General features: G+C 30.7%; 2 protein-coding genes across 2 annotated transcripts; both read left to right on the top strand.

Moving 5' to 3' along the window:
* Positions 1–1,414: 1,414 nt before the first annotated feature.
* Positions 1,415–2,079, top strand: LOC106421099. The gene has a single exon (XM_013861944.3). It carries the CDS (start codon positions 1,547–1,549, stop codon positions 1,814–1,816), a length of 270 nt encoding a protein of 89 aa, XP_013717398.1. The 5' UTR covers positions 1,415–1,546; the 3' UTR covers positions 1,817–2,079.
* Positions 2,080–7,887: 5,808 nt separating this feature from the next.
* On the top strand, positions 7,888–8,484 carry LOC111200401. Its single transcript, XM_022691496.2, has one exon. It carries the CDS (start codon positions 8,011–8,013, stop codon positions 8,278–8,280), a length of 270 nt encoding a protein of 89 aa, XP_022547217.1. The 5' UTR covers positions 7,888–8,010; the 3' UTR covers positions 8,281–8,484.
* The last annotated feature ends 18,028 nt before the right edge of the window (positions 8,485–26,512 follow it).

Raw genomic sequence — 26,512 nt, 5'->3', positions numbered from 1 at the left:
TAGGCCCAAAGTGGACAATATCGTACTAATCGGATAATATAGAGTTGGACACGGGATTTCACAATCCCAACAGATCCCACATGTTTTGGCGCTTAAGACCATTTCCAATGAAACTCTATTTTTTCCTATTTTTTCTTCTATAATTTACACAAAAATAGAGTAACTTTATTATAGTGTAACTTTTGCTTTAATGGTGTTACTCTATAATAGAGTTACTCCATTTTTTTCACTAAAATAAAGTAAAAGTGAATATGGAGTAAGGAATGCTCCAACCTAACTTCATATCTCACTTCATAATGAAATTTACTTCATTTTAGAGGAAAAATTGAAGTTATATATTGAAGATGCTATAAAACCCAACAACAGGTAACTCACAAGTAAAAATTTGAACCACTGTACCACATCAAACTTTTATAATCATGCTGCCCCTAAAATATACTCCTTCCGTTTCAATATACTTGATGTTTTAGAGAAGTTTTGTTGTTTTATAATAGATGAAGTTTGCACAAATCTATGTAACTTTAACTTTATTAAAAACTGTGTAACCAATTGGATTTTTTTAGTTTTTATTTATAATTAAATAAACTAATTTTATATTATAATTTAGCGATGATTTTGATAAAAAGTAGTTTTTCTTAATATTTGTGCATTTGAGTAAAACATCAAGTAATAAGAAACAGAGGGAGTATAACATAATTTGACGCCTAAAACATGAGTTTTACCCGCTTTAACCCAGGATCGGCACTGCGCCTACCTGCACTTCCGGCCATCTCCGATCTCTTAGAATACAATATTAGTTCTTATCCAATTTGTTAACAGGTGGGGCACAATTCACCGAACCAACAAGACAAAATCTTAGGAAAACCAATAAATATTTAAGATATCTTTTAAGTGTTTCAAAAAAAAAAAAGTTTGAGATATCTCTTATACTTTTTTCTCTTTACACTTTTCAGTTAAGAAACATCGTTTATATCTCTTATTTAAAAGAGAATTTTTAGTTTTTTTTGGTTAAAAATTAAGAATCGTTTTTTAGTCGAAGATCAAAACTTTATTTAATAAATTGAGGTTAATCATGGTCTAACTGTTGATATTAATTAAAGACATGACGTGTGAAAAAAAACCTGATATTTACAAACCAACGAATGATTAGCCTAAAAAGGAGAATCAATCGGAGGAGTCGAGGAGATATTACAAACTTTTTGTTTATATGGGCACGAGTGCCAATATAGTAAGCAAAACCTATTGCGGCTAGCTGCATATGTGTCAACAGGTGGGCACAATGGTAATAACTAGCCAATTCACCAAACCAACAAGACAAAAACTTGGGGAAAACCAGGGGGAGCCAGCGTCTGGTTTTGCACACTAACAAGCGGCTAAAACTCTTATCCTCTGGTGCTCTCTATTATATAAATAGAACCCATGGGATCTCATCTTCTTTCATCAGCAACTTTCACAAATCAATTCTCCTTTTTACAAACAAAAGACAAAGCAAGAGTTTCTCTTATTTCTCCAATTTGACCCAAAAGAAGAAAAAGAAAGAGAAAAGATGAGTTCAAGAAGCAAAGCATGGTTAGTGGCAGCAACCATCGGAGCCGTGGAGGCCTCGAAAGACCAATTAGGACTATGCAGGTGGAATTACATGATCCGATCGGTGAATCAACGTATCCGAAACAACGTGAGATCCGCTGCTCAGGCGAACAGGTTCTCTTCTTCGTCCACGACCGCCCTTGCCTCCTGCAAGGATTGTGACAAGGCAAAGCAAGCTGAGGAGTCTCTCAGGACCGTCATGTACTTGAGCTGTTGGGGTCCTAATTGATGAAGACAGATTAATTCAGATTTTTACTTTTGCTTTGCGGTCGATTGGATCCGACAGGTTGTATCTATGTGGCGGGAGCTATGAAATCAAAATCCTAAATAGACGCTATGAGTTTTTGGGGTTTTGATGGGTTCTTTCGGGATGCAATCAAATAACGGATTCGAACTGTATAAGGCAAAATGATACTTGTACAGAATTCAGGGATGATTATAAGAGTTAATGTAAATCCTGCATGTTACTGGAAAATATAGAGCTTTCTATGATCCATTCGTTTAACACATCATACTTTTCCACTGTTGTTGATATCGAGCTTGACTATATGCTCTTCCTAAATTGAATTTCTAAGAGGTTTCCCGTCAAGCCAAGCTTTACATTCGGTAATAACTTGCTCGGGAAGTTTAAAGACATATGTCACACAAGATAAATTATAGTAACATTAACATCAATGGATTTTTAATTCTAGGTCATTTTATTTTGATAAGATTTGAATAACTCGTTTGTTTCTTCTGCTTGAACTTCTCTTTTTAGAACTGTTTTCTCTTTGTTTCTTTCCCTAAGACTCATTTGTTTTTTATTTTTTTAGAAATGAGACCACACAAATCCGTATATAAGATTATTCGATGATCAGTTTACCGATCATTTCATGATCAGTTTACCATCATTCAGCCAGATCTACAATCGTCATGATCAGTTTACCATCATTCAGCCAGATCTACAATCGTTCCAAATGCTCACTGAACGTCCGACACTTAATTAAAAAATAGGTTATTTGTCCCAACTTTCAAAGACTACACATATTTCAACACTTATAAAATAAACTAGGATAAAACATTCACCTTGCACAGAATAAATTTATATGAAAATTATTTAAGAAACATCGTTTGGAAAAATAAAATTTATATTCTTGATCGGATTAATATTTTTGGCCCTTATACAATTTTTTTTAAAATTTTTTGTTAATTACATAATTTTGTTTACTGATGAGCTGATCACATTTTTAAAAATATTTTAAGTAAAGAATCACTTATCGTATAAGAACCTAACGTTTAGGCTGAAAAATCTCAGACATACTATTTCGTTACAATGAAACTATGCCAGCTCCGTTTTAAATCATGATTTAACAATTTAAAAGTTAATTATTGTTATGAGAAGTTTATGTTCACCTGTCAATCTTATCTATCTTCAATATTTTTCTTATTTTGGTTATTGCTCGATATAAATATTGATTTTTGAGTTTATTCTTATTTCGTTATTTTGTTTTGGCCTGATATTTAGAAAATGTATATGATTTAAAATTATTAAAAAGATACATACTCAGGTTAAGATATACGCCTTGTGCAGAATAAATATTTTATTTTCATTATTTTATATTTTTCTGCATATTATGAAATAATAAAATAATAATTATATATTAAATTACTAAGAAATCAGTTACTATTATGTAATAAAATTGGTGTGCCTATATAAATCAAACGACCGCTCTTGTTTATTCACAATCATTTAGGATAAATAAATCAAAACAATCAATCTTATATATCATATATGATATCTAATTAAATTTAAATGATATTAACATAGAGATATAATATAATTTTAATATAGATATTTATTAAATGAGGTTTCTACTCATATGATTTTATTATTATTTGCATATTTGCATATTTGTATAACAAAATTTTACACCAACGATTTTTTTTAATCTGGAATGTTTAGTGGTTTCAATAATTTGTAATCATTTAAATAACAATTAAGATTTCAAAATTAAAATATTAACTTTTCAATATATAGTCAATGCAGATATCAAAATATAAGTATGTATTTTCATATGATGTATACATAAAAACCTATTAAAATAATATTATTTATACATATGATTTTATAAGCATTGTATCTTATTATAGAAAAAAATTAAACCTTGATCGCAAAAGTTTATGTGAGACTTTTAATAGTTTTAGTAATTTATACTCGTTTTGAAAAATTCAAAATACACCATATACAAAAAAAAAATCAAAGTTCTTATTATATTATTAAAGTAATTGTGTAATTTATTTTAATAATAAATAATTAAACAAAATGATAGAAAATATACAGAATGTTAACAAATCTTTATTATTTAAAATCATTAATTGCCATATGTATCTTAATCAGATTAGGTAATTCCGTAGGTTTTATTTAAGGAAAAATATATAATGTTTCAGTTTGATAAATGAATGGTTCATAATAGACATACTATATAATATAACATTCTCTAACGATTTAATTTTGGACTAACAAAATTATTCATTGATACCCAAGCCGTCATGTAAGCAAATTAGCATTCTAATTACGTGAAAATTCAGTATGATAATTTTTAATTAATACAAACTACAAGTTATAACTTTTTAAATGTTTCTCAATTAATATATAGGGGATCTCTGCTGTAGAAAAACCACTCGAGCTTTTTCTGATGAAATTGAAAATATTCAAGAAGTCCGTCGTTACAAATTCTCCGGACAGTCATGTTTCTGATTTGTTGGGGTTCAAGTTTTAAAATATATATCAGTGGATTTTCTTAACAAAACCCAAATCAGGTCGCTGAGAAAATCTGGAAGCTTTGTCCGCTTAAGCATATGGCCAATTTTTCTTACGTAGATAAATGTTACCATTATCATCGTACTTGTATGTAACAATGTCATGCCTCAGAAGGCTATCTAATCGATTTAATTAGACATAAATCATTTACAAAACTGATGATTCATTGTTACACTCTACTTACTGCAACTAATTAAAACTATGACTAGAAGCTCTTCCTAACCATCAAAAAAAGAACATGCTATTCATGATATATCAGTTGATAGTTCTCTTTCTTTAGATCTAAAGACTTGATAAAGGTAAGACGATTCAGATCGTAGATTCGTAAGACCAAAAGTTAAATGTAAGCGCACAATATTAGAATTGTTATGTTACGTAAAATACAATTCAGTTTCTCACTTATCGATTTCTTGGTTGATCTTATTTTTCAGTTTAATGTTTTAAGTATCGATTTAGTTGAAAACATTATATGTAAGGCATTGGCCATTTTTATTTCCCAAAGAACTAATCAAAATACAATTATTTTTCTTCCTTCTATGAATCATGTTCTTTCTCTCTTTATTATATTCTCTTCATTTATCATCTTCTTATATCTTTATCTTCTACTTTTAAATAGATATTTTTATTCATTAACCGGTTTGGAAATGAGATTCTGGTACTAATTACAATGTTGATTCAAACCAAATAACCGGTTTTACTAAAAACTTATATGACTTCCCTTTACAAATCTAAGCCACACATTCGTCAAATAGCTAAAGTTCCTCCAAAAGTTGTTTGTCGTTTCAACTGAGGGATACATAGTCCGAAAAGGTGAAATAAACATAGTTTCCCGTATTTCCAAATGTTTCAAACCGAAGATTCTTGAAACATCATGGTTCACCTTCCCCCTGGAGTAGCTGGCTCCCAGTCAACTCCTCCAACATGTAACCGATATTGGGATCTGAAACTTTTAAATATGTGAAGAAGATTGGGGAATAAGTCGCCCATACTTTTGATGAACGTCATGTCCACCTATCCTCGCATCAAGAAAAAAAAATAGACCAGGTTCGAAAAGGTGGTGCACCAATAGTTAGAAGATCTCTAAAGACCTCACAAAGGAACAAAAAGAAGCAGCAGCACCACAACTAATCAAATGATCCACCAACGTCCACGGGATGTGGTTCTTCAACAAAATGAAGTCACCAAAATAAGATTAAAACCCACATACCACCTCAATACATCATCCTCTTCGCCATTTTCACCATCTCAAGAACCGGAAGATGGACAGCCTTTGCCTCACCTAAATTTTTTTTTGGTGACAGTCAGAGGCTAATTAACACCAAACAAACGAAAAGCTCACCACCAGTAAAGATATCTAACACTACTTCAACTAGAAACAGGAATTGATGCCTAGTAAGGAAGATCAATGGGGATAAAGATTGCCCAAACGGTTACGAGATGGACATAGACGACCACACTTATGAACCACTCTTCCTTTCTTCATGCGCCGTTGCTAGCAGCGATAACACATTTTGGTAAGCCACTAGAAAACGCGTCAACGAAGTATATGAACCCTCTAAAGCTCACATGCCGTTGATTAGTTGGAACTGTCATACCAAGACACCGAGGTCGTGACTGTGACCCTAAAACAAAAGCTTCTCTTCACGAAACCCAGACTCACAGATCTGTCGTCACTCTTTCACTGTGCGCCGCATTCTCTAAGAGAAGACCAAACCTAAACTGAAAAAAGAGAACTCCTCCACAAACCCTAAGAGCCAACCCCTACTGCCTTCTATGCCTTGCCAACCTCACGTCAAATTTGGCTCAACATCAACTTATATTTCCCAACATTTATTTACACACGATCATCTACACATCACGGATTGACTACACATACAAGCTCGAAGTAGTATCATCTAGGTGAACTTGAGGGCTACCTACACTACCTTATCAACCTAACGTGTACTCAAACCAAAGACTCCAATGAGATTATTTCATTCAACCATACTTGGAATAAATGAATCTTCTCTTAAACTACACTGTTACAAGAGACAAGATCTAAAACTGAGAGGGACACAAGACCTAAGCGAGCATAACCATTTCAAAACGTTGTTATGGTCACCACAAGATTGGAATAAGCTTCATGGACCTCTAACTCTTATACCATGGTGCATTCTAGATTAGATCATCTCCCATCGGCTGTCAATTTCTCTGAACACTAAGACAAAGAGACGGAACCGAGGAAAGCATAGTGAAGGAAAATTTGGACTTTGACATAAATTGCATTACCCATTCTCCTAGTCCACAACCTTTAAGAGTGTGGATTCAAACCATCAGTTGGTTCAAAATACCCAATCCAACGTTAGGATTTTAAAATCCACCACAAACCATCACCAAAGATGACACCTCATTTAACCACTTCTTGAGTTATAGACCTTGAATGTGTGCCGCCGAAAACAGGTGAACAAGCCTCTTGTATTCCCATCACTCTTCAGAGGATTTTTTAATCACGTTTATACATAGGGATGTTAAGAACCTTCTACACTCTAATCACCAATGCATTGTCTCCTAGATTGTACTGAGATGGAAATACTATGACTGGAGAAAAACAGAGAAGTTGAAGCTATTCGTCTAAACAACATTTGCTCAAAGACGAAGGCTGCTCCCATCAGACGAGTAGACTACACGCGCCATAGTCAGAAGACCCCCACTGACACACGAAGACAGAGAACACATGCAAGCTCCTCTTCAAACATAAACCGTCGAGGACTTTCCTAGACGAGGTTGAGTGGTCACTCCCGAACAAGATAGTGATCTCCCAGCCTTGGAAGAAGGTAGATCCATAGATGAGGCTCATCACGCCGTCACAAACTGTCGTCGTAAGAAAATCGTCAGAATCTTTTTTTTTAAAAAGATTAAATCTGACAAAAGTTTTCAGTCCTAAAAGTCGAGTCTCCTTTATGCAAGCACTCCTTCTACCTTGCCACAACTCGAGAAAACGCCGAAAACTGATGACCTTTGTTCTTCGCGAGCAGATTTACGGTTTTGTGTGTTCCGGCCGAATATGTGATTACATTAGGAAATATTTGATAAAAACCGTAAATCTTTGTAATATTGAATCTTTTATAGTGTAATCAAATGACATATCGAAGGATTGGTTACAAACTGAAAACAATAGAAGGATTAGTTTAAAAAAGATCAAGCGAAGGATTAGTTTTACAAAATCATTCAAATAGATTAGTTTCAAAAAAAAAAGAAATCAATCGAAGGAGTTATCAGTGAATTTGTTTTTCAGGTAAAGCACAAGCAACAAATGTAATACATAAAAACCAAGTGCGCATAGCTACACTTGCGGATCTCTTAGGAGACTATGGGCACAATGGTAATAACTAGCAATTCACCAAACCAACAAGACAAAAACTTGGGGAAAACAAGGGGAGACAGCGTCTGGTTTTGCACACTAACAAGCGGCTAAAACTCTTATCCTCTGGTGCTCTCTATTATATAAATAGAACCCATGGAATCTCATCTTCTTTCATCAACAACTTTCACAAATCAATTCTCCTTTTTACAAACAAAAAACAAAGCAAGAGTTTCTCTTATTTCTCCAATTTGACCCAAAAGAAGAAAAAGAAAGAGAAAAGATGAGTTCAAGAAGCAAAGCATGGTTAGTGGCAGCAACCATCGGAGCCGTGGAGGCCTCGAAAGACCAATTAGGACTATGCAGGTGGAATTACATGATCCGATCGGTGAATCAACGTATCCGAAACAACGTGAGATCCGCTGCTCAGGCGAACAGGTTCTCTTCTTCGTCCACGACCGCCCTTGCCTCCTGCAAGGATTGTGACAAGGCAAAGCAAGCTGAGGAGTCTCTCAGGACCGTCATGTACTTGAGCTGTTGGGGTCCTAATTGATGAAGACAGATTAATTCAGATTTTTACTTTTGCTTTGCCGTCGATTGGATCCGACAGGTTGTATCTATTTGGCGGAGCTGTGAAATCAAAATCCTAAATTAAACGCTATAAGTTTTGGGGTTTTTTAACAGATTTGAATTGTACAAAGCACAAATGATACTTGTACAGATTGCAGAGATGAATATAAAAAAAAATATTTATGTACATCTCAAGATATAGCTTCCATGATCCATTCTTTTTGACTAAGTGGTTTCGCATCAAGTCGAGCTTTTAATTCGGTAATAGCATGCTCTATAATGTTTGGGAAGTCAAAGACGTTAGTCACACACAGAACGGACAGTTAGGATCAGTAGGAACTCCAGCAATGTATATTGAATTAAAGAAGCAGTTATGACTTCATGTCATCATTGGCGTTTGTGTTTTGATAATTATAGCATCTGTTTTATTTTTCCCTTATTAATCCACCTTCTTAATTACACTCTCACATCTAGCAATCCCCAAGGAGTAATAACTCGCAAGCATTCTTGACTCTGATGTTTGGTCTATGTTTGTTCCTTTAACCATTATGTGAAGATCCTGCTGACCTATTTTGCCATACGTTAGACGTTGTTCAAGCCCCATGATGGATATACAGTGGTTAAAGTGTCTGTTAGGCTAATAAGTCCAAAAAAGGTTAATAAGTCCCTGTTGTAACAAGTATTTGAATCGTTTGTTACGTTTGGAGGTATGGTCCTGTTCCGGCATTCGGGAAATGGCTCTCAGGCGTCGGCTCTCCATCAATCCCTATGTCCTTTGCCGCCCTCTCCCATGGTCCTGTATGGTGGTGTTCCTCCACCGGGATGTGCGCATATTCTGGTCTTGGTTTCGAGTATGGGTGCTCAGTGGTGTGTTGGCTCCGTTCTCTACCGTCGGAGACTTCTTTGTTCTGCTTTCAATAAAAGAACTTACTCTAGTTCTTAGAGTAAGAATACGTATGGAGGCTGGTCCTGCTCTGCGGGTCGTCGGAGTCATCAGTGTCTTCCATCGGTGGTGGCATATTTTGGGCTCATCCATCCCAGTGGCTTCGCGGTCTAATGGTTGCAAGCCAGGATGTTTCCTTCTTTTATGCAGGTACTCTCCCAACTTGACAGGACTGCTTCCTCCGCAAACCCAATTTCTGAGGGATATGGCTTCTAGGTATGTCATTAATCCCTTCCTCCATTGCGACCTTCATACTGGCAGCATTACATTTAAAAGGCGAGATTGGTTGCGACAGCACCAAACATGGATTAACAAGCTGAGTGGTGAAGTTGATGTCTGGTCCGGGGTTGCTAAACACAACCCGACTACAAGGCATTGTTGTACCAATTTAATCAAGTTTGAGATGTAATGTCTTGTTGTAAAATACCCTTTTTGGGAGCTAATCAATGGAAACTTAAGTTTTTTAAAAAAGGATTTGAATCGATAAAAGTTAATAATGAGAAAATGTTATTAACATCTTTAGCAACTTTGTAATTATATGGTAAATGGTAACGGTGTAGAAAATATTATGATGATGCAAAAAAGGTATTTTTACTCAATAGATGTGAATTGGTTAAATTTTTAAGAAATGTTTTAATTCTAGTTAAAAACTTCAACTAGAGAAAGGAGATAAAAATAGAGTAAAAAGTAACCCAAAAAAACCCCACTTGAGTTGAATGTGGGCGGTGCTCGTGGTCCAAACTTAAAAACCAGTTACATGAACGCTGAAACTGTGGCAAACCACTTGTCTGAAACAACTATAGTTATTGGGATCGTAGATTCGTAAGCACCAGATTTATAAGTTTGTCGTACTATAATTGTTTTTTTGGATAAAATGTTAAATATTAACACCATTTTCAAAAACAATTTACAGGAGTTACGAAGAACACTCATAGCAGACTAATTTAATACAAGCTAAACAACACCAAAAGACAAACTAAAAAATCACGACTATCTGATTTAAAATAAAAAATAATATCATAAATATTCATCTGCTAAATTTTAATTTCTCTACGTGTTAACAAAAGCACGTTGTTAATTAAATTAAGGAGAATTGGGCTATATAACTTTCAAACAAATTATAATTCATTCACTATCTAAAACCCCTAACTCACCTATACAACTTGCCTCTTATATATATAATATTCCATATTGTCCTCATATGCAACTGGTGAAACCTGTAAGAAAAAAAATAAATTGATTTAATGATAATAATATTGAAAAATAACTCGTGGCCCTTTGAAAAACACACATTTTTATATATAATTTATTTTGGTGACTTTGCAAAAGATGAAAGTCTTCTTCCCAGATTTATTTTGGAATTAATTTCTTCTCACAAGAAAGACAACCAATTGTGGTAAATAAGAGACAACTCTTAAGGCGTATACGATGAGTAAACACACCAACTCTTTCATTTATTTTTCTCCTTCTCTTAACTCATTGATTTTTAGTTTCATAATCATGCTTTTGCTTTCATACTCTGTTTTCATTTTTGAATCTTGCAAATGAGATTGAGATTACCGCATCAGGGTTATATCCATGATGCTTTACATATATAGTGGTGAAGAATAACGACGGCAGATCGGTAATAGTGTCGCCGTGTCGAAAAAGAGAGAGGAGATGAAGATGATCTCTATATGGTGGTTAAGAATAATGACGGCGATTCAAGTGAATGTGTATCAGCCTGTCAAAAAATGAATTGAAGAAGATGAACTCACCATATATACTATATTCAATGAAAAAATAGTATAGTATACATTCTTTAATGTAGCTTTATATACATGTACCATACTATTTGAGACATATTTCTATACTATTCTTTAAAATGTAATAATTTGTCATGTCTTCAAATTTGATAGTTCTTTTATCTACATGTTAACAAAAGCACGTTGGTTTATATTCTTGGGATGTGTTTTCATGTCTATTATGTTATTAATAGCTCCGGTGATCTATGTCGCATTGGTCTACGACGCAAACCAAGAAGAGCCACCAAGGCGACACAACCATGGAATCCAATTGGTCGGATTCCAGTGGCTCATGTCTTTATTAGTGGGTTTCTTAGACGACAAAGTCGAGGCATTGTTGGGCTCAGCGGATATTTAGGAAACTATGGAGAGTAATGATGTTTCTCGGATATTTCACAACTCTCAGGAAATTTAATAGAAAACTTGATGTTTATGGGATTTCGGACGCGTTATTCTCCATAGGCATGGTGTTCACCAATCACGAAACCCAAAGATGAGGACTCATTTTGAAGTTCTTCAAAACTATTATGTTTTGGAAGATTGTCCAATACAGAGCTCATAGAGTGACCCAAACAGTGGCTATTGAGGATAATCCTGATCTTAATCCCGAACTCGATCCGCTGCTTCCACGTCAACCCAAGGAATGGCTATTGTTTTCCTCAGACAAGGTTTTGTTCTTCTACGAGAAATGAAAAAGACAGAATAACTAAAAGATGTCACCGAGGAAGAGCTACATTTGCAGAGATAACACGTTCACTTGGCTTCATTTTTGTATTTTGAATTTGATGTTTAGTGATGAGCCTTGGCTTCGACCTTCATCTGAGAGTTTTTCTTAATCTACAATATGTTAAAAAGAATTTGTTAATATCTCACTCATGAAGTCATGAAATCACATCAAAAAAAGATAAGAGATACAACTACGAACCAAAAAAAATCTCCAAGACGGAAATATCAAATGCTCACAGATAAAAGAGAAGACGCAACCGGACATGTAGCAGCGGGGCAATGCTCTTAGTGCACTTATTGCCAGTATCTAATTACAACTTATAATTCAAAAGAAAAGAGAGAGAGGCAAATAGTTACGTAGCAATAGTAAAACAAAGTTGAATCAATAAGAAAATTCGAGTAAGCATTAAGCAGAGTATGATCAACCAGTTGATTAATGAGATACAAAACTCAGCTTAATCACTAGCCTTTTCAAAATAGGCAGACCTAAACAAAACTAAGGTCTCCAACTATACAATGATTCGAAACATAAATAAACGAAACTTGGAACTATATCACATATATGTTCCCATTGATTCAATTTGAAATCTACAATTTTCCATTGTTCTATGATTGAAACCATCTCTTGACATCAACAACAGTTCATGTGTGTCCCAGAATCTCTCTCAATTCACGGAAAAATTATTCTGACAAACATAAGACAAGGAAGAGAGAGAGAGAGAGAGAGAGAGAGAGAGAGAGAGAGAGAGAGAGAGAGAGAGAGAGAGAGAGAGAGAGAGAGAGAGAGAGAGAGAGAGAGAGAGAGACCCATATATGAGACCCAACACGAAAGCCGAAGCACGAACCATGGGTTACTTAACCGATTTCATCGAGGCCCTAGCGGGATCCGCCGATCATAAGCAACCACAAGGGTATAAATGCTAATCATTTTCTACACAAATCCAATAAAATAGGTCAATAATTTGATATTTTTGAGGTATCAGCACTAGTTACCATTGTCTACCGACCATATACTCCGAGGAAGAGACCCATTTGGAAACTCGTTAAAAGAATTCATTTTGGGGGGGGGGGGGGGGGGGGGGGGTGTGCAGTTCCGAGCGCACAAGGCGACATGTAACAGCTCTTGCAGGACCATGACATCAATTTACCAAACAATTCTGAGCAATAGCCACAACTACCGCCTTGTGCTTCTTTACCAAAGAGTATCAAAGAAGAACCACTATTTTCTGAAACCAAAAACTATTATATAGAAAAAAAAAGATAAATATTAATGTGTCAAGATCTTTTTCTGGTTCTTATACTACAGATATTTTAACAAAAATAATTTACTTATTTAATATTATAACAGTATTTTTTATTATTTAATTATGTTTTAATATTAAGATACATAACATATAAATATATATTGGTAAAATATATAAAATATTAAATGGATATATTTGATTGAATATATTTTATCAGATTTTATCTAATATATATGATCCTCATTAAAATTAACTATATAGCTAACTGTGTTTAGAAATATAGTTATTTTCCATAAGATTGTTTGGGTATATATATATAGTTGTTTTATTATGAATCATTTATTTTTTGTAAGAAATTAAATAATGATTTGATATTAGTTAACTGGGTTTTAGAATATAAAGTTATAACTTTTTACAAAAGATAAGGAAATTACAAAAGTAGTTACAAAAAAAAACGGAAAATACAAAATAAAAAGATATGTTTCCTTGGAAAAAGTTATCAAAATTTCGATTGGATGATCAAAATTATCTTTATCACTTTTTATCTACTATATATATATCTAAAGATAGAAACTGAAAGTGCATTCACCAAATTGCTTGATAATATTTATTCTTTCTTGCTTGGATTCTTGTTCGTCTTGTCGTAAATAATAACAAAAAATGAGTGATGAGTGAGTCAGAGGAGTGAATTGCTGTTATATGCGTTTAATATATTATATGATGGCCTTCTTTGTGTCATTCTTAAGCCTCAATACAACAATCGACGGTATGCGTTCGAGAAGGAATACATGTAAGGAAATCGTTGTCTTATATATATATATCTACACTATTAACTGCGAAGTATTTTTTTGCTTCCGAACTCTCACGTTAAAAATGGTTAAGGTCGTAAATACCATTAATGAATCATTATATATAATTTATCATATATCTAAAAAATTATATATTAACAATATAAATAAATATATAATATATGTAAAACACATTAATATAGACCTAAACATTGATAAGGACAAGCTATAGTTTATTAATCTATTTAGATTTATTTATTATACTTGATAATTATTAATAATTTAATATAATAAAAATTAACCAAAAAAAATATTTTCAAAAAAAAAAAAAATATATATATATATATTATATGTTTGTATCCAAAATATATATTCAATCACAAAATATTAAACCCACTTTGGTCTATGTGTGTTCCTTTAACCATTATGTGAAGATCCTGCTGACCTATTTTGCCATACATTATACGTCGTTCAAGCCCCGAGATGGATATAAAGTAGTTAAATTGTGAGGTCCTGAGTTCGAGACCCACCAACAACCTAATTATGGAGTCAGAAAGAACTCATAATGGAGGAGTTGGGGTCGGTGCCCTACAAGGCTGTAAGCCGGATTCCGAGTGAGCGGGATGAGTTGTCACATAAAGTGTCTGTTAGGTTAATAAATCGAAATAAAAAAGATTAGTAAGTCCTTGTTGTACCAAGTATTTGCATAGTTAAAAGTTAATAATGAGAAAATGTTATAACATCTTTAGCAACTTTGTAATCTTATTCCCTATATACTAAAAGAGAAATATTACAACATTTAAGGTAGCCATGTGTCATCACCACAATGACTTTTAGAATCCTTAGAAAAATATGTTGGTCTATCTAATTATATAATAAATTTTTATTAAACTAACCATAAATTTATTATTAATGATTTTCATTAATTCTTTAAATAAAAATTACGAAATTGCCTAATATAGCAAAAGTATATATATGAAAATTAATGATTTTGAATAATAAAGATTTTTAAAAAATTAGTGTATTCTCTACCATATTTATTTAATTTTAAATTAATAAAATAAATTAAACAACTACATTAACCATATGATAAAATCTAAATTTTTCTGTATATGTTATATTTTTTATTTTTTAAACGACCGTAAATTACTAAAAATGTTAAAAATCTCACCTTCAAATTTTTGTGATTCTTGGTTTAAATTTTTTGTTATGATAAGATACAAATGATTACAAATCATATAAGTAAGAAGTCTCATTTAATAAATATTAAGCATAATATATATATCGTTTAAATTAAAATATATACCATATAAAATACAAAAATATTTTAATTTCAAAATTTTCGTTAAATATAAAAGGTTTTGGTAAAAGCTTTGGAAAAATATTGACAACTTAGTATTTAATTTTTAAACTTAGCCTTAATTTTTTAAAAAAAATTATAAATTACTAAAACTATTAATCCCACAATGAAAAAGTTGTTATCAATGATTTAAAGTTTACGTTATAAAAATATACAAAAGATCAAAAAAATTATATGAGTAATATATATCAATATTAAGAATACACTATATATATATATATATATATATATATATATATATGTTAATGTCATTTAAATTTAAATATATACCATATAAATAGAAAAAGTGATTGTTTGGATTAAAGAAATTTATTTATGTGTTCACACAAATTTAATTGTATATGTAATAGTTACTGACTTTTTCATTATTCAATATATATTTATTATTTCATAAATATGTTGAAAACTTATAATACATAAAAATAATATATATAATGTTCATCCCGCGCGGTAAACCTAGTATATATTAATCCTGGAGCATTACAATATGTTTTCGTAACCATGTGTTATCACTAGGATGATTCTTAGAATCCTTAGAAAAATAAGTTGGTCCATACAAATATATATTATACTTTATAGTAAACTAAATATCAAATTAATTATTAGTGTACAAAAGAATATATTCAATTTTTTCCTTAAATAAAAGCCACGAAATTACCTAATATGGATAACATATATATGACAATTAATGATTATGAATAATACATATTTGATAACAGTTATTGTATCCTATCTGCTTTTTGTTTAACTTTCTTTTATTTAGAGAAGTGTATTTTTGGGATTATCAAGATCAAATAACATATTAGAAACCACCTATTTAAAAAATAATTTGTATACATAAAAGTATATACATTAGAGTAAGCACATAAATCAAAACCAATATCTTTTATTTATTTACAATCATTTTTTGGTAAATAAATCAAAAAATCATTTTATTTACTTTATATGGTATACATTTAAACTTTAGTGATATTGACATATATATATATATATAGTATATTTTAATATAAATATTTACTATTGACACTTTCTACTCATATGATTTTATTAACATTTGTATATTTGTTATAACAAAAATTTTAACTCTTATTCACAAAACTTTTAATGTTTTTTTATAACAGTTGTGTGATCTCAAAGGCTTTTTAGGCCCAATGACTAATCACCACGAGGCCCGCAGGATCCGCATTTTCTTACCACTTAAGGCGCTCCGGGTGGCCAAGGAGAATCGAACCCTGGGTGGTACTCACAGCTGTGAGCCCTTTACCACTAGGCGAATACCATTTGGTTTTGAAAAAAAAAACTTTTAATGTGAGATTTGTCAATAAAAATTTCAAAATTAAAATATTAAGATCTCAATAACTTTTCAATGCAAATTTTGAAACTAACATATTTTATATTTTTATATAGTATATAATTTAATTTAAATGATACTAATTTATATATATATATATATTATAAATATCTATTAATGAGACTTCGTATTCATACGATTTGTGATCATTTGTATCTTTCTTGAACAAAAAAAAAGTTAAACCATTGATCACAAAATTTTCAATGTGGACTTTTACCATTTTTAGTATTATAGTCGTTTAAAAAATCAAAATATAACTTATAAGAAAAAAAAATATTATATGTAGACTGTTCTTGGCCACAGCCGGTGCGATCATTGATGTTAGTGATATTACTGAAATTACTCTAAGGAGTGATTTGTACTCTATCAAATAAGAGGTCCAGTTGTAATACTTAAGGATCGAATTCATAGAGACTCTAAGATTACACAACAGATTTGTAGTTTTCGAAGTAAAGCTAGACGATTATTGTTGGGGTCAAAATCGGTCACGATGGAATCAACGACCAAAAAATCCCAGAAAGTGTCTCTTGTAACAAGAAGTTTCGTATAAGTCCTCAAAACGAAACGACAAGTTCTTAGAATGGAAAACTCCAATCTCTTTGTAGCCTTGGGGAAACAAACTACGAAGCAAGGAGAATGCCTTACCAGCGTCTTAACTGTCCGTCGAAGAAAACCAAGGTCCGCCCCGTCCTGATGCGTCCCGGCATTCTGTCCCATTCCGTACCGATGCGTTTGGATGCTCGAAGCGTTCTGGCCGTCGCCATCTCCGAAACCTAACCATTTCCAGCCCACTACTCATAAGAGAAATCCAAAATCACCACCAATTATCTCACTTAAGAGCTTAAGGTGCAGTCTCATCGATGGGGTATTGACCTCAGAACACCTGATTTCTTAAGCGTTCAGGTTTCTAATCAAAGTTCAAAGCTTGGGATTTTTTCCGCATTTAAACAGGTACTAGGATAAGACATGCGCCTTGCGCATGACGAATTTATATAAAAATTATTTAAGAAATATCGTATGGAAAAAAGAAAATTTATATTCTTGATCAAATAAATATTTTTGGCCCTTAAATAATTTTTAAATTTTTTTTGTTAATTATATAATTTGTTTACTAATGAGCTGATCTCACTTTAAAAATAATTTAGGTTAAAAAATTATTTATCAAATAAGAACCTAACGTTTAGGCCGAAGAATCTGAGACCTACTATTTGGTTACAATAAACATATGAGAGCTCAGTTTTATATCATGATTTAGCAATTTAAAATCTAAAATCAAGAGGGATACAAGGGGATATATGTGTCCGATGCGGAGATCCGGAGGAATCAATAAATCATGTGTTTTTTGAATGTCCTCCAGCACGTCAAGTATGGGTATTATCTAAGATACCATCGCATCCTAATATTTTTCCTATCAGTTCTCTTTTTGCTAATATGGATCATCTTTTCTGGAGAGTTAATCCAAAGATGGACGGCCTCCAATTTACATGGATATTATGGTATATATGGAAAGGCCAGAATAACAACGTTTTTAGCAATCTGGATATTGATCCAAGGTAAACACTCAAATTAGCATAATTGGACTCATCACTCTGGGCTGAGGCACATGTAATAAATGATCCAATGAGGGGGCATCAGGTACATACCACTTCTACATTAGCAACGCCAGGACGATGGTGCTTCATAGATGGATCATGGAAAGATAAAGATTTATTTTCAGGGCAAGGTTGGTATAGCATTTTACCGGGTTTTGATGGTTTATTAGGAGCAAAGAATGTAAAGGCATGTCTCTCACCCCTTCATTCGGAGGTGGAGGATTTAATTTGGGCAATGAAATGTATGAAGAATTTAAGACAGTTTCAGGTGACGTTTGCAACGGATTGTTTTCAATTGGTATAGATGGTTTCGGAACCAGAAGAATAGCCAGCATTTGAAAATTAGCTGGAAGACATTAAGCTTTTAAAAAAAAGTTTCCTCAACTCAGACATCGTTCATGTACCACGGACGGAGAACCTATGGGCGGATAGCTTAACATGTAGTGCTAGGAAACAACCGTCTTTCGTCGTTCTCATGGATGCGATGTTACCGAATTGGTTTACAAAGTCAATATGAGTATGTAAATGTTTTGTTTGCTGTCAAAAAGAAAAGATTTAGCAACTTAAAAGTTAATTATGGTTATGAGAAGTTTACATTCACGTGCCAAACCAAAATATCCTCAATATTCTTTTTATCATTTTTGTGTCATTTTTTTCATTTTGGTTATTGCTAGCTATAAAGATTGATTTTTTAAATTTATTCTCATTTCGTTATTTTAAGATTTAAAATTATTAAAGAGATACATACTTAAGTTAAGATCTGCGTCTTGAGCAGAATAAATATTTTATATTTATTGCTTATTTTATGTTTTTTGCATATTATAAAATAAAATAATAATAGTTATATATTAAATGACTAAGAAATCAGTTACTATTATGTAATAAATTGGCGTGCACATATAAATCAAACGATCGCTCTTGTTTATTCGCAAAATGTGGAATGTTTAGTGGTTTTAGTAATTTATAATCATTTTAAAAAACAATGAACATTTCAAAATTAAAATATTTTTTCAATATATGTTCAACGTAAAAATCAAAATATAAGTATGTATTTTAATATGATGTATATATTTTAAATTAAATGATATATATATATATATATATTAACATAAACACCAGTTAAAATAAATATATTTATTCATATGATTTTGTAATAATTGTATCTTATTATAGAAAAAAATTTAAACCTTGATCACAAAAGTTTTTTTTTTTTTGGACAAACTTTGATCACAAAAATTTATGTGAGACTTTTAACAATTTAAGTAATCTATACTCGTTCTGAAAAATTTAAAATACAACATATACAAAAAATCTAAATTTTTATTTTATGATTAATGTAATTATGTAATTTATTTTAATAATAACTAAACAAAAATGATAGAAAATATCAGATTGACAGCAAATATTTATTATTTAAAACCATTAATTGCCATATATATCTTAATCACAATAGGTAATTTCGTAAGTTTTATTTAAAGAAAGAACTCAATTTGATAAATGAGTGGTCCATAATGAATATACTATATAATATAAAATTCTCTAGCATTTTAATTTTGTACTAACAAAATTCTCAATTGATTCTCAAGTCGCCATGTAATTAAAATTAACATTCTAGTTACATGATAACTCACCATGACATTTTTTTAATTAATACAAAGTACATGTTATAAATTTTTAAATGTTTATCTATTAATATATAGAGGATATAAAGGGGTTATAAATTCTTCTTGACCAAAAAAACGGATCGCTGTAGTGGTTAAACCCAGAAAAAACAGAAACTGTGGTGAACGCAGTTGTTACTATGCAAAAGAAGTGAAAAGAGTAACTGAAAAAATAGTCAAAGAAATTGCATTCAGAGCCGTTTTTTCATGATTTGATTCTACAGTTTTTTTTCATATATTAGAGGGAAAAACTAAAAATATTTTTCTAATTTAAAATAATATAGTTTCTAAAAAAAATTGTCATTTTAGGATTTCAAAATAAAACTATAATCTTGCGAGTTTAGACATAAAACTTTAATGAAATACTATGAAATCATATAAAATACAACTATAATCATTATATATGATATATTTTATATTGTTATAGAAAGACTGGATATATAACTAACATAAGAAAGTACATATAAGTTTCACATAACTTATTCGGTTTATATACGTTAAAACAGAAAAAAAAAACAAGCTGTTAAAAATAGTCATCATTAACTTTCTATATAAATTACCAAGAGATTACCAACAAATCATCATTTCACCATCAACGATCAAAATCAGACTAAACTATATTAGAATTTCATATTTGTTCTAATAATATACATTATGACGACTCAAAATTTTAAAAAATCATGCATTATTTTCATGATTGTAGCTATATGTACAGTGATGTTTTCGGCACAAAATTGTCTTTCAACCAATGTTGAAAAATGTGTCAAACACTGCATCCCGAATCAGTGCATGAAAGTAGCCAAACAAGCAGATATGTCAATTTGTGAAGAAGCTTGCAAAAAGCTTTGCAACAAACATGTAACAAGTCATGAACAATACGCTGTTCCTACAACCGGTGGTGGTTTCATGTGCACCCATGTTTGGAATTGTGTTTGATAACTACTTTCAAATTTAAAAGTTACCACTGTGCTCTTCCTTTTTATATGTTAAATTGGTATTTGTGTTTGTTTGATCGGACGCGTATTATATATATACAATTATTGTGCAACAAGTTTTTATCGGTGTTAACAAACATTTAATATTCAATATTACTGTATATTTCAACAAATATATCACAACAATTCCAATAAACAATGCAATATTAACTTAGTAAAATTTCATTTTAATCAACATCAACGCTAATTAAAAATATGCTAGAGATAAATGGTGATTGCATTGTAAATTTTACATAATTTAGTGATATAAAAAATTAAGAATCAATCCACACATATAAAAAAGAGTACAATCAAATCTATGCAGGCCAAAAATTAACATCTAGTGAAAATAAACTTTGACCAAAAAACCGGATCGCTGTAGTGGTCAAAACCAGAAAAAACCGAAACTGTGGTGAACGCAGCTGTTACTATACAAAAGAAGTGAAAAGAGTAACTGAAAGAATAGTCAAAGAAATCGCATTCAGAGCCATTTTTTTCATGATTTGATTCTACAGTTTTTTTTCATATATTAGAGGAAAAAACTAAAAATATTTTTTAAATTTAAAATAATATAGTTTCTAAAAAAATTGTCATTTTAGGATTTCAAAATAAAACCATAATTTTGCGAGTTTGGACATAAAATTTAATGAAATACTATGAAATCATATAAAATACAACTATAATCATTATATATGATATATTTTTTATTGTTATAGAAAGACTGGATATATAACTAACATAAGAAAGTACAGATAAGTTTCACATAACTTATTCGGTTTATATACGTTGAAACAGAAAAACAACAAAAAAAAAAACAAGCTGTTAAAAATAGTCATCATTAACTTTCTATATAAATTACCAAGAGATTACCAACAAATCATCATTTCACCATCAACGATCAAAATCAGATTAAACTATATTAGAATTTCATATTTGTTCTAATAATATACATTATGACGACTCAAACTTTTAAAAAATCATGCATTATTTTCATGATTGTAGCTATATGTACAGTGATGTTTTCGGCACAAAATTGTCTTTCAACCAATGTTGAAAAATGTGTCAAACACTGCATCCCGAATCAGTGCATGAAAGTAGCCAAACAAGCAGATATGTCAATTTGTGAAGAAGCTTGCAAAAAGCTTTGCAACAAACATGTAACAAGTCATGAACAATACACTGTTCCTACAACCGGTGGTGGTTTCATGTGCACCCATGTTTGGAATTGTGTTTGATAACTACTTTCAAATTTAAAAGTTACCACTGTGCTCTTCCTTTTTACATGTTAAATTGGTATTTGTGTTTGTTTGATCGGACGCGTATTATATATATACAATTATTGTGCAACAAGTTTTTATCGGTGTTAACAAACATTTAATATTCAATATTACTGTATATTTCAACAAATATATCATAACAATTCCAATAAACAATGCAATATTAACCTAGTAAAATTTCATTTTAATCAACATCAACGCTAATTAAAAATATGCTAAAGATAAATGGTGATTGCATTGTAAATTTTACATAATTTAGTGATATAAAAAATTAAGAATCAATCCACACATATAAAAAGGAGTACAATCAAATCTATGCAGGCCAAAAATTAACATCTAGTGAAAATAAACTTTGACCAAAAAACCGGATCGCTGTAGTGATCAAAACCAGAAAAAAACCGAAACCGTGGTGAACGCAACTGTTACTATACAAAAGAAGTGAAAAGAGTAACTGAAAAAATAGTCAAAGAAATCGCATTCAGAGCCATTTTTTTCATGATTTGATTCTACAGTTTTTTTTCATATATTAGAGGAATAAACTAAAAATATTTTTTAAATTTAAAATAATATAGTTTCTAAAAAAATTGTCATTTTAGGATTTCAAAATAAACCATAATTTTGCGAGTTTGGACATAAAACATTAATGAAATGCTATGAAATCATATAAAATACAACTATAATCATTATATATGATATATTTTATATTGTTATAAAAAAGACTCGATAGATAACTAACATAAGAAAGTACAGATAAGTTTCACATAACTTATTTGGTTTATATACGTTAAAACAGAAAAGAAAAAAAAAACAAGCTGTTAAAAATAGTCATTATTAACTTTCTATATAAATTACCAAGAGATTACCAACAAATCATCATTTCACCATCAACGATCAAAATCAGACTAAACTATATTAGAATTTCATATTTGTTCTAATAATATACATTATGACGACTCAAACTTTTAAAAAATCATGCATTATTTTCATGATTGTAGCTATATGTACAGTGATGTTTTCGGCACAAAATTGTCTTTCAACTAATGTTGAAAAATGTGTCAAACACTGCATCCCGAATCAGTGCATGAAAGTAGCCAAACAAGCAGATATGTCAATTTGTGAAGAAGCTTGCAAAAAGCTTTGCAACAAACATGTAACAAGTCATGAACAATACGCTGTTCCTACAACCGGTGGTGGTTTCATGTGCACCCATGTTTGGAATTTTGTTTGATAACTACTTTCAAATTTAAAAGTTACCACTGTGCTCTTCCTTTTTACAAGTTAGATTGGTATTTGTGTTTGTTTGATCGGACGCGTATTATATATATACAATTATTGTGCAACAAGTTTTTATCGGTGTTAACAAACATTTAATATTCAATATTTCTGTATATTTCAACAAATATATCACAACAATTCCAATAAACAATGCAATATTAACTTAGTAAAATTTCATTTTAATCAACATCAACGCTAATTAAAAATATGCTAGAGATAAATGGTGATTGCATTGTAAATTTTACATAATTTAGTGATATAAAAAATTAAGAATCAATCCACACATATAAAAAAGAGTACAATCAAATCTATGCAGGCCAAAAATTAACATCTAGTGAAAATAAACTTTGACCAAAAAACCGGATCGCTGTAGTGGTCAAAACCAGAAAAAACCGAAACCGTGGTGAACGCACCTGTTACTATACAAAAGAAGTGAAAAGAGTAACTGAAAAAATAGTCAAAGAAATCGCATTCAGAGCCATTTTTTTCATGATTTGATTCTACAGTTTTTTTTTCATATATTAGAGGAAAAAACTAAAAATATTTTTAAAATTTAAAATAATATAGTTTCTAAAAAAATTGTCATTTTAGGATTTCAAAATAAAACCATAATTTTGCGAGTTTGGACATAAAATTTAATGAAATACTATGAAATCATATAAAATACAACTATAATCATTATATATGATATATTTTATATTGTTATAGAAAGACTGGATATATAACTAACATAAGAAAGTACAGATAAGTTTCACATAACTTATTCGGTTTATATACGTTGAAACAGAAAAAAAACAAAAAAAAACAAGCTGTTAAAAATAGTCATCATTAACTTTCTATATAAATTACCAAGAGATTACCAACAAATCATCATTTCACCATCAACGATCAAAATCAGACTAAACTATATTAGAATTTCATATTTGTTCTAATAATATACATTATGACGACTCAAACTTTTAAAAAATCATGCATTATTTTCATGATTGTAGCTATATGTACAGTGATGTTTTCGGCACAAAATTGTCTTTCAACCAATGTTGAAAAATGTGTCAAACACTGCATCCCGAATCAGTGCATGAAAGTAGCCAAACAAGCAGATATGTCAATTTGTGAAGAAGCTTGCAAAAAGCTTTGCAACAAACATGTAACAAGTCATGAACAATACACTGTTCCTACAACCGGTGGTGGTTTCATGTGCACCCATGTTTGGAATTGTGTTTGATAACTACTTTCAAATTTAAAAGTTACCACTGTGCTCTTCCTTTTTACAAGTTAGATTGGTATTTGTGTTTGTTTGATCGGACGCGTATTATATATATACAATTATTGTGCAACAAGTTTTTATCGGTGTTAACAAACATTTAATATTCAATATTACTGTATATTTCAACAAATATATCACAACAATTCCAATAAACAATGCAATATTAACTTAGTAAAATTTCATTTTAATCAACATCAACGCTAATTAAAAATATGCTAGAGATAAATGGTGATTGCATTGTAAATTTTACATAATTTAGTGATATAAAAAATTAAGAATCAATCCACACATATAAAAAAGAGTACAATCAAATCTATGTAGGCCAAAAATTAACATCTAGTGAAAATAAACTTTGACCAAAAAACCGGATCGCTGTAGTGGTCAAAACCAGAAAAAACCGAAACCGTGGTGAACGCAGCTGTTACTATACAAAAGAAGTGAAAAGAGTAACTGAAAAAATAGTCAAAGAAATCGCATTCAGAGCCATTTTTTTCATGATTTGATTCTACAGTTTTTTTTCATATATTAGAGGCAAAAACTAAAAATATTTTTTAAATTTAAAATAATATAGTTTCTAAAAAAATTGTCATTTTAGGATTTCAAAATAAAACCATAATTTTGCGAGTTTGGACATAAAACATTAATGAAATGCTATGAAATCATATAAAATACAACTATAATCATTATATATGATATATTTTATATTGTTATAGAAAGACTGGATATATAACTAACATAAGAAAGTACATATAAGTTTCACATAACTTATTCGGTTTATATACGTTAAAACAGAAAAAAAAAACAAGCTGTTAAAAATAGTCATCATTAACTTTGTATATAAATTACCAAGAGATTACCAATAAATCATCATTTCACCATCAACGATCAAAATCAGACTAAACTATATTAGAATTTCATATTTGTTCTAATAATATACATTATGACGACTCAAACTTTTAAAACATCATGCATTATTTTCATGATTGTAGCTATATGTACAGTGATGTTTTCGGCACAAAATTGTCTTTCAACCAATGTTGAAAAATGTGTCAAACACTACATCCCGAATCAGTGTATGAAAATAGTCAAACAAGCAGATATGTCTATTTGTGAAGAAGCTTGCAAAAAGCTTTGCAACAAACATGTAACAAGTCATGAACAATATGTTGTTCCTACAACCGATAGTGGTTTCATGTGCACCCATATTTGGAATTGTGTTTCATAACTACTTTCAAATTTAAAAGTTACCACTGTGTTCTTCCTTTTTACATGTTAAATTGATATTTGTGTTTGTTTGATCGGACGCGTATTATATATATACAATTATTGTGCAACAAGTTTTTATCGGTGTTAACAAACATTTAATATTCAATATTACTGTATATTTCAACAAATATATCACAACAATTCCAATAAACAATGCAATATTAACCTAGTAAAATTTTATTTTAATCAGCATCAACGCTAATTAAAAATATGCTAGAGATAAATGGTGATTGCATTGTAAATTTTACATAATTTAGTGATATAAAAAATTAAGAATCAATCCACACATATAAAAAGGAGTACAATCAAATCTATGCAGGCCAAAAATTAACATCTAGTAAAAATAAATCAAAAAACCGGATCGCTGTAGTGGCCAAAACCAGAAAAAACCGAAACCGTGGTGAACGCAGCTGTTACTATGCAAAAGAAGTGAAAAGAGTAACTGAAAAAATAGTCAAAGAAATCGCATTCAGAGCCATTTTTTCATGATTTGATTCTACATTTTTTTCATATATAAGAGGAAAAAACTAAAAATATTTTTCAAATTTAAAATAATATAGTTTCTAAAAAAAATTGTCGTTTTAGGATTTCAAAATAAAACCATAATTTTGCGAATTTGGACATAAAATTTAATGAAATACTATGAAATCATATAAAATACAACTATAATCATTATATATGATATATTTTATATTGTTATAAAAAAG

This window comes from Brassica napus, chromosome A9, assembly GCF_020379485.1.
Source record: "Brassica napus cultivar Da-Ae chromosome A9, Da-Ae, whole genome shotgun sequence".
In the NCBI taxonomy this organism is placed as follows: Eukaryota; Viridiplantae; Streptophyta; class Magnoliopsida; order Brassicales; family Brassicaceae; genus Brassica; species Brassica napus.
Note: the sequence above shows the minus strand (reverse complement) of the source record. Positions and strands in the feature narration are given on the sequence as shown.